Here is a 9505-nt window from a genome sequence, read left to right as displayed (position 1 = left end):
AGCGTACTGATACTTCTCCCCATAATCATGGGGATGTTGATGATGCTGCAGACGATGGTAATGGGTGGAAGGTTGGTTCCGAAGGTCAAGGGGATGACCTTATGGTCGATACCAATCCTACTCCTTACCCTGAGCAGAGAAATCAGGACGCTAATCTTCAATCTACTATTCCCGAGCCGATACAACCTTCGGACCCGAACCATGAGTTTTCTTTTGGTAAGATATATTCCGCTGGTGGTCAAATTGACTTTGGTGATGCTATGGGGATAGCATCGGATTTTTCTTTGTTATCTCCTAATGACGACTGAGAGGTTGTTGTCGAGGAAGATAAAGTGATGGACGGGGAAGAAAGTTCTGAGGGTGAAGATTCCAAATTGCATGCCGCTAAGGGAGCCTAAGGGAGAAAATCTAATTCTATCGGGGGGACCGGTATTGGTAACAAGGTCGATGCTAATAAAGAGGTTGAGGCCGGTGAAGGGCCCAATGCTGTCAAAGAGACCAATGCTGGTATGTCTTCCGACGGCTTCGTCAACTGTGTGATGCGTGAAGTTGACGACGAGACCTTTGATTGGCTGAACAAGATGGGGTTAATGAACGTGCCCAATCCTGCCCCTGTGGTCCCTAGGGAGAGAGACTCTGATGCTTTCACTCGCCAAAGGATGCAGCTATCGTCTCGTGAAAAGGTCTCCGAGATCTGGGAAATGGATTTGAGCCCTTTTACTTCAAATCTCTTGGTTAATCTTCCTTCATCCGTTTCTGACATGATGGCCGTGGATGATGGGTTCCAATATGGCTATCCTCAGCAACGCATCCTTGAGGTAATGTGTTGTATTTTTCATGATTGATTAATTATATATTCTTTCTTCAATGACTTGTTTATCTCTTGTTGTTATAGTTGGCGACTAGCGAGCATTGCAACCACACCTTGTACCAATTCTTCAGAGCTAAGGCATTGAAGCTAGAGGCAAAGCTTCGTCAAAGGGATGATGAACTGTTTACCGCTCAAGAATCTCTTGGAGATAAGGATGGAGAAATATTAGAACTGAAGAATCAGTTGAAGGGAAAAGAGCAGGTTGGTGCTTCCGAAGAACAGCTTCGTCTGGAGTTAGCCTCTCTTCGTGGTGAATTGGAGAAAGCCTGTGCTGAGATTTTGTCCTCTAAAGGTTTGTCTCCCCTCCTTCACTTGCCCTTTCGTCTTCATAGTGTGTTGTCTGACTTACCCGGCCCTTTCTTCAGTGGGTGATGCCAGAGAATTAATATGACTTCGGGGTGAAAGGGTTCGTCAGGCTTCTAGGATCAGAGAATTGGTATCGAAGATTAAGGACGAAGCTGATAAGTGGAATTCCCGAGACGATGAGCATAACGAATTGGCATCTCGGTATCGAGAGAGACGGGAGCATATGGTTGATATGCAGAATACTATAAACGCTGATCGTCGTCAGTTCAATGGTGCTTTATTATAGACTCGTGAGAATATGCGTGAGGCGCGTGAGGATATCTCCCATCTGGAAACCAAAGTAACAAGCTTGGAAGAAGAGCTGTGTCAAGATCGTTCATCCCATGATCCTGAAGTTCGGGATTATATACAACGGCTCGTTCAGGAAAGGGACGATGCTAGAGCAGAGGCACATGCCCTTAGTAATGCTTCAAGTGCTTCTCGGGCCGATGTTGCTCGTTTAATGGAACCCGAGAAGGACCTAGAGGTTAATATGTATAGGCTTACTAAGGGGATCGAAGGGATGACTAACGAAGTCAACCGCCTCCAACACTTAGATTCTATGAAGTCGGTAGAGTTAGATAAGTGTCAATATGCTCTCGAGAATCTTCGTCTTGATTATAAGAAACTTTCTGGTGAATACGATTTTCTCGATGAAGCCTGGTACGCTGTAGTAAATGAATATGAGATAGCTTCGGCTAATGTCGAAGGCATAGCTTCGTTTAGTCGTGGATGCCCGTTTTTTCAGCCTTCTATTATTTATTTTTCTTTTTGTTACAGAGCTCGAGGGACAATTTGGCCTTGCAAATGCGAAGCTTGAAGAGACTCAATCTGACTTAGTAAAGCAGCAGGGAGAAACCAAGTATTTTGAAGCGCTGGCAGGGTCCCGGGACGAAGCGGTGAAGGCATCGACCAAGGAGATTAATCGGCTGAAGACCTTGCTGTCACAATCCTTGCTCAAAGCCGATGTTATTGCCCATAAGGCTCATCGTCAGCTTGCATAGGAAGTTAATAAGACTCTGGCCGGGGTAGAGAAGAGTCTTTTGAAAGAGCATGGCCTCGTAAAGAAGTACAGGCGTCGTCCTTCCCATGGGCCCTTTAAGTGCACTTTTGACCCATCTTCTGGGGGTAGCGTTCCTTCCTCTCAAAAGGATCATCCTGCCGACCACGTCGAGCCTTCGGGGGAGAAGTAGATATCTGTGTTGAAGTAGAATATTGATCTTTGTTGATTACTTGGTTTCGGGTCATATTTTGTATATTTTTTGCTCATCTTCCCAAACTTGTAATCAACTTTCTTGGAATGGATCATTGGTCATATTAGTATGTACAACTGTTTTTCTGCAATGCAACTTTTCACGTTTTAGTTTTTCACATGTTAAAAACATAACAATGAAAAGGAGGGAGTGTTTGGGAAATAACTAAGGAATGTACCTTCGTTATTTTCCTTGGACCTGTCACCCCGTCGGCCATTCCTGGGCCAGAGGATTACCAGACGGTGGGTCTCGAAACAGCGTTCTCGGTAATGTGATGCTTTATTGAGTTATATACATGCATCCATTCCGCCGAACCCCTACTTTGAGTTTGGTTAGGTATCTCTTTCTACTGGAATCCTTCCCCGTAGTCATACACTCATAGACACTGATAGGGGAGTCCGAAGAGATTGCACTCACGTATTTTCCCCAATGTTAAGGTATATGAAGGATCGTTTATAAGTCCTTCGTCATTTGTCAATCATCAAAGTTAAGACAAAAAATTCCTATTTGATTAATATGGTGAGGTCTGCTATTCCTCTGCCAGAGATACAAACATATCGAACGGGTACGCTGTCTTCTTCTTCTGGTGCTCTTCACGCAGATGCAGAACTACGTTGCTTCATGGATAGTACGGCTTGAGGTATTTTGCATTCCATAGGTGTGTGAGGATTTATCCTTTTAGGTTACGCAGGTAGTAAGATCCGTTTCCTTCGATGTCATGTATCACAAATGGTCCTCCCCACGTTGGTACTAATTTACCTCATTTATTTTCTTGTTGATATTGCGGTATAGTTCTTAGCACATACTGTCCTTCTACAAAATTTCTAAGCTTAACCTTCTTATTGTATTCCCTCTCTAACCTTCGCTGATTGTTCTCCATCTTCTGTAACCCTGTCTCCCTTTTCTCTTCTAGATCATCGATCCTTTCCAGCATCATGTCCGTTGTGAGATTCTTTTCCCATGCTTCGGTCTTTGTGGTTGGCATGATGATTTCTTTTGGAATGACTGCTTCGGATCCATAAGTGAGGAGGAACGGAGATTCTCCGGTAGCAGACCTTCGTGTGGTTCGATATGACCATAATGCATTACGTAGTTGTTCGCACCATCTTCCCTTATGTTCGTCCAATGACTTATTGAGGATAAGAGCGAGAGTCTTATTCGTGGCTTCATCTTGCCCATTTTTCTGGGGATAGATAGGAGTCGACTTGTTTTTCCTGATCTTGAAGGTGTCAAATAGCATGTATATGTTCTTTCCTTGTAGTTGCTTTCCGTTGTCGGAGACAATTTTTGAGGGAGGGGGGAGGGGGGGCGAACCTGCAAATGATGTTTCGGAAGATGAAGGTAAACACGTCTACATATCTAATTCTGGCTAGGGCTTTGGCTTCCACCCACTTGCTGAAGTAGTCCGTGGCCACGATTAGGAATCATGTTTTCCCTGACCCTTCGACCAGGGGTCCGACGATGTCAATGCCCCATTTTGCAAATGGCCAAGGACTATCTACAAAGTTCAACTTTTTTGCTGGTGCATGAATTGTTTTGGCGAACCGTTGACACTCTTCGCATCTTTTAGACATCCTAGCAGCGTTTTGTATCATCTGCGACCAGTAATATCCTTTCATTTTAGCTTTGTATGCCAATGATCTCATTCCGCTGTGGTTTCTTGCGTCTCCATAGTGAATGTCCTTCAAGATACGATGACCTTCTTCTCTAGATAAGCAGCGTAGTAGGGGTCCGAGGAAAGATTTATTGTATAGAATTCCATCACGAAGATCGTACCTTCCTGCCTTTGATTATATTTTTCGAGCTTGCTTCAAGTCTGTAGGTATGGTACCTTCCTCAAGAAAAAGATGAACTTCGGTTCTCCAGTCCTCCTTGATGCCGAAGTTTTCGTCCTCGTTTGCTCTTGATGAGATATCGTCTCTGATAAAGTCATCGGCGATGTCTTCCCCTGCATCATCGTCAGCAATGTCCTCCCTTACACCGTCTTCACGATTTGTAGCGAAGGTTTGTTGTGGAGTGATCGAAGGCTCGTATACTCTCGTTATCTTAATGGCCTTAACGTTTTCATCCTTTAGAATGGACGATATGTATGCTAAGGCATCAACATGCCTGAGGTATTTCCTACATAGATGTCGGAACTTGATGCCGGGAACTTGTGATGCTAGGGTTTGGACCAAAGCCATGTATGTTGAGAGGCTCTCATCATAAACATTATTTCCAGTTCTATCAGACGAATGACTAGTTGTGAATCACTTGTTAGGCGTACATCAGTTATTCCCATTTCTATTATCAAACGAAGGGCATGTACTACGGCTTCGCACTCCACAATGTTGTTTGTGTACCCTTTGAATTCCAGTCTTAGCGCGTGTACGATCCTGTCTCCAGTTGGGGTGGTGATCACGATACCTATTCCTGCACCATCTCTGTTTCTTGATCCGTCGACGAAGACCTCCCATATTCTTTGTCTTGCGGGTTCGAGTACATCTACAGGGTCTTTTCTGTCTTCTTCCGTTCCTGGTATGTCTTTTACCTCTTCATCATTATCCAAAGGTAAATCCTCTAAGAAATCTGCCAATACTTGTGACTTCTTGGCAATTTGGACCTCGTGAATAATGTTGAATTTCTCCAATTGTGTGTTCCATTTTCCTATTCTTCTCACTTTTCCTACATTTTTGAGAACATACTCCAGCGGTGCTTTGCTTGGAAAACAAACATAGTGAGTTAGGAAGTAGGTTCGTAACTTCTGTGTTGACCATACTAATGCCAGTATAAGTTGCTCAATATTCGTGTAGTTTCTTTTTGCTGTGTTAAGAGTTTTACTAACGTAGTATATCGGTTGTTCTACCTTCGTGTTAGTTCGTACTAACACATTGCTCATTGCATATTCGGTGGCGGCTATATACAGAGCTAACACTTCATCAGGATCAGGTTTATGGAGGATCGGGATCGTTGCCAAATATTCTTTGATCTTCTGGAAAGCTTCCTCACATTCAGCAGTCTATGCGAACTTACTCCCTTTCTTGAGGATGTTGAAGAAATGCTTGCATTTGTCGGATAACCTAGCGATGAATCTCCCTAGTGCGGCCAGGGATCCGTTGAGATTTTTGACTTCTTTCAAGTTCCTCGGGGATGACATTTCCACGATGGCCTGACTTTTAGAGGGATCAACTTCGGTACCCCTCTTCGTTACTAAATATCCGAGGAACTTTCCTGATGTGACGTTGAAGGTATACTTTTCTGGATTCACTTTCATGTTGTATTTCCTCATAGATCCGAAGATATCTCTCAAATATTGTTGGTGCAACTTGCGCAATTTACTCTTGACAAGCATATCATCAACATAGACCTCTAAGGTTTTTCCGATCCATGGCTTGAAGATTGCATCAACCATCCTCTAGTATGTTGCCTCTGCATTCCTCGGTCCGAAGGGCATGCGAGTGTAATAATAGAGTCCGTGAGGAGTGAAGAATGCCGTATGTTGTTGATCTTTTTCTGCCAGAGCTATCTGATTATATCTGGAATAACCATCCATGAATGATAGCTCATCGTTCCCTTCCATTGCTTTTACTAATTGGTCGATGCTTGGGAGCGGGTTGCTATCCTTCGGGCACGCTTTGTTGAGGTTGGTGAAATCAATACATATCCTTACTCCTCCATTCTTTTTTGGTACGATGACCATGTTTGATATCCAGGTTGAATATCTGACTTCTTTGATGAATCATGCTTCCATTAGCTTGGTTAGTTCTTTCTCGACTGCTTGGTGGTATTCTGTTGCTACCTTGCGTAGCTTTTGCCTGAAAGGAGTTGTTCCTGGCTTTATCCGAAGTTCGTGTTGTATGATCTTGCGATCGATCCCGGGCATATCACTTAGCTTCTATGCGAAGATGTTCGTATATTCCTTGAGTAGCTCTGTAAGTGCTCTTTCTCGATCCTCATCCATTAAATTTCCTATCTTCATCGTCTTTAGATCCTCCCTCTATCCTATGTTTATTTCTTTGGTGGATTCAACTGATATAAATGTGTCCTTGGGTTCCCCTGAAAGAGGAACGTTCTATTGTTATTTGATATGCTCTTCGGACCCCTTTGCCCTGAGACACCATCTTCGGTAGTTAGAACGGTGATACCCTTCGGTAGACTTTTCCTGAGATTTATTCAAGATATAGATCGATCACCTTGTCTTTGGATGCAGCTTTTTTCTTGCATCTTCGGGTTTTATGCTACTCGTCCTGCTCATTGTTGAGCTGATTATATAGAGCTTAGCACTCTCGTACGGTGACCTGATCGCCCTTAATTTCCATTACCCCTTCCGGTGTTGGGAATATAAGGTATTGGTGATATGTTGCTGCTACACCTTTGAGTTTGTGCACCCATCTTCGGCCGATAATGGAATTGTAGGGAGAAGGAGCGTTTACCACACTGAATCGGGTATCGACTTTCATTGGTCCTGCCTTTACTTCTAACACAATGTATCCTAGAGGCTTCTTTGGTGCACCGTTGAATCCATAAATGATATAGTAAGAAGACATCAATTGCTCATCATTCAGTTCCATTCGTTTGAACGTATCATAAAACAGAACGTTGACTGAACTCCCTCCGTCAATCAGAATCTTCTTGATGTTGCACCCCGCTACTGGTAACGTGAGAACCAAAGGATCGTTGTGGTCCCCCATGTCTTCCTCTACATCTTCAGCATCAAATGTCATTGGTGCGTTCATCCACTGTTCGTGCTCCTCAACTTTGACTCCATCGATCTTGTACAACTCGCAATAGTCCTCAAATTGCTTTCTCAATCTCTTTCCTATCTGGGAAGTCAGTTATGAACCGTTAGGTTCGGAGCATGAAATAGTATTGAGTGTCCGGTTACCCTCAGGTAATTGGACTTGCTTGCTTCCTTTTGTCCTATTATCAGTTTCCGCCTTCTGGACATACTGCTTGAGATCGACGGCGTCAATCATCTTTTGGATCATTATTTTGAGGTTCTTGCACTTTTCGGTCTGCTTCCCGTTGAAGAAATGGTACTCACAGTAATCCCTTGATTTCTCAGACCTGGGAGGCTACTTTCCTTTGGATCAAGGCCATTTTAGGTTTTCTCGATCCTTAATCTCCCTTAAAATGCCAGTGTAGTTGGTATTCAACTTCGTATAAACGTGATCTTCGAATTTCTGATCATCACGCCGACGATCATCCCTTCGCCCTCTCTTATCTTTGTTGGAACGTTCGTCCGAGTTGCCCCTTTTGGATCCGCTGGCTTGTTCTATCGAATTAGTCCGATGAGATCTTTGCGTCTGGGACCTAGGATTTTCCCGCTGGATTTCCTCCAATCTGGCGTGCTTTTCAATAATTACTCGAAGGTCTCCTTCGGTTGTGTGGACACTTCCATGAATCTCAACAAATAGTGGTCTCATCCTATCCAATGCCCACTTGTAGCAATTGATATTGACCACCGGATCCACATTCCCTATTGCTTAACAGATTTTGTGCCATCTATTCGTATATTGCCTGATCGTTTCTTTGTAGGCGACCGATAACGAGAAGAGTTTGTCCGTTCCCGCGTTGACGGTTTTGTTGTACATTGGTAGGCTTCTAAAAATACTACAAATGATAACCGCAAGTGCACGGTGTCGATTGAAGCTAATGTGCAAATACGGGTCGATCCACAGAGACTTGTGTGTGTAGTTGAAGTTTCCTAAGCTAAGCAGTGACAGTAAGTGACAGTGGCAGTGAGCCAAAGATGCAAAGATTGACAGTGGAAAAGAATCAAAGGCAATGAGCCTAAGGCAGTGAGAAATAAAGAACCAAGGAAGTAATGGCAGTGAAGCACTCGAACAAAGAAATAAAGAATTAGGGATTGAATCCACCACTAACTTAAGTTAAGTCATCCTAGTTCCATTATGTTCTTGTCACTGGTGTAGATATCAGTGAGCTTCTAGGCTTGCTGACTATCTAGATGGCAGTGAAGGTTCAAGCCTGCTGCTCATCAAAGGGTTGTTTCAGGAGGATGGTTTAGTATCACTAAGATAATTATCTAATCCTAGTATTAGCTGTCCTCTCACAAAACAAACTAACCGCAGATCAATCACTTAGATGAGTAAGCAATCCTGAAGGATAATTTCAATCCTAGCATTCTTAGCACAACAAGACTATATCAAAACTTGAACTGAACTTAACAATGAATTAATGGTTTCATCTAACCCTAGCAGTGAACTTAGAACTTAATTAACATTACAATGGAACTAAACATGATCATGTGAAATAACATTGCATTTAAACAACTAAACAGTGAATGAAAATTGCAAATGAAGAACCCTAAAAATTAACAGTGAAATCAAATTGACATTGAGAATTAAATTAACCCAATTAGGGGGTTTCTCGGATGACCCAAGAACAGTTTTTGCATTCTCTACAGCTTCCCTTTTATAGTTTTTCAAAAATACAAAACCCTAATTCGAAACCCTAATTTTTTTGGGGAAAATCAAATTCTCTCACCAATTTCCTGAATTGAGCTCGACCCATGCTTTGGGTATGTCCCCTCTGCTCTTCTGAAGCTTTTCCTGCCCTCAATTTTTTCTTCTCCTCGCTGTTGGTGAAACCATAGCTCGAGCTTTCTTGTCAAACCCACACCTAGGGTTCAGAGATGTGAATTTGGAAAGAAGTCTAGGCTAGGGAGAGATGTCGTGGTGTTTTCGGGTAGTTGTGGTGGTGGTGTGGTTCGAGAAGAAGGTGTAGCTGGTGGAGGTGATGGAGTTGCAGAACTGTGGAGTTTTTGGGGAAGATGAGAAGAAGAACCCGATGGAGAAGAAGGGTGTGTTTGGTTGAGGGTATAGGTTTCTGATGCTAGGGTGTGAGGCGGATGTATCAAAGGTTGATGCTCAGCGAAGCTAAAGTGTAGGATGAAAAGGTGATGGAATGATCCAACGACGCGATAGAAGCGACCGTTGGATGATGAGATACAACAAAACTGACGGCTTCAGATGGAGATAGGTACTATAGTGTTTGACAGGAGCTTCGGATTTTGATGCACAATGATGAGGCGACC

General features: G+C 43.3%; 2 protein-coding genes across 2 annotated transcripts; one reads left to right on the top strand and one right to left on the bottom strand.

The window, feature by feature from the left end:
• The first annotated feature begins 1475 nt into the window (after positions 1 to 1475).
• Positions 1476 to 2220, top strand: LOC113294091. The gene is made up of 2 exons (XM_026542513.1): positions 1476 to 1926; positions 1997 to 2220. Exons 1-2 carry the CDS (start codon positions 1476 to 1478, stop codon positions 2218 to 2220), a joined length of 675 nt encoding a protein of 224 aa, XP_026398298.1.
• Positions 2221 to 6725: 4505 nt separating this feature from the next.
• On the bottom strand, positions 6726 to 7172 carry LOC113294090. Its single transcript, XM_026542512.1, has one exon. The coding sequence runs from the start codon at positions 7170 to 7172 to the stop codon at positions 6726 to 6728; it is 447 nt and encodes a 148-aa protein (XP_026398297.1).
• Positions 7173 to 9505: the final 2333 nt, after the last annotated feature.

Source organism: Papaver somniferum, chromosome 7 (genome assembly GCF_003573695.1).
Source record: "Papaver somniferum cultivar HN1 chromosome 7, ASM357369v1, whole genome shotgun sequence".
Lineage (NCBI taxonomy): Eukaryota > Viridiplantae > Streptophyta > Magnoliopsida > Ranunculales > Papaveraceae > Papaver > Papaver somniferum.
The sequence above is the reverse complement of the archived record's forward strand: the minus strand, read 5'-3'. Positions and strand labels throughout refer to the sequence as shown.

What these genes read in the sequence shown, in the direction of transcription:
- LOC113294091 (XM_026542513.1), top strand. Translation starts at nt 1,476, where the DNA reads ATGCGTGAGGCGCGTGAGGATATCTCCCATCTGGAAACCAAAGTAACA. An exon ending in AGCTTCGGCTAATGTCGAAG is followed by an intron (nt 1,927 to 1,996) that starts GCATAGCTTCGT and finishes TTTTTGTTACAG; the next exon opens with AGCTCGAGGGACAATTTGGC.
- LOC113294090 (XM_026542512.1), bottom strand. Translation starts at nt 7,172, where the DNA reads ATGACATTTGATGCTGAAGATGTAGAGGAAGACATGGGGGACCACAAC.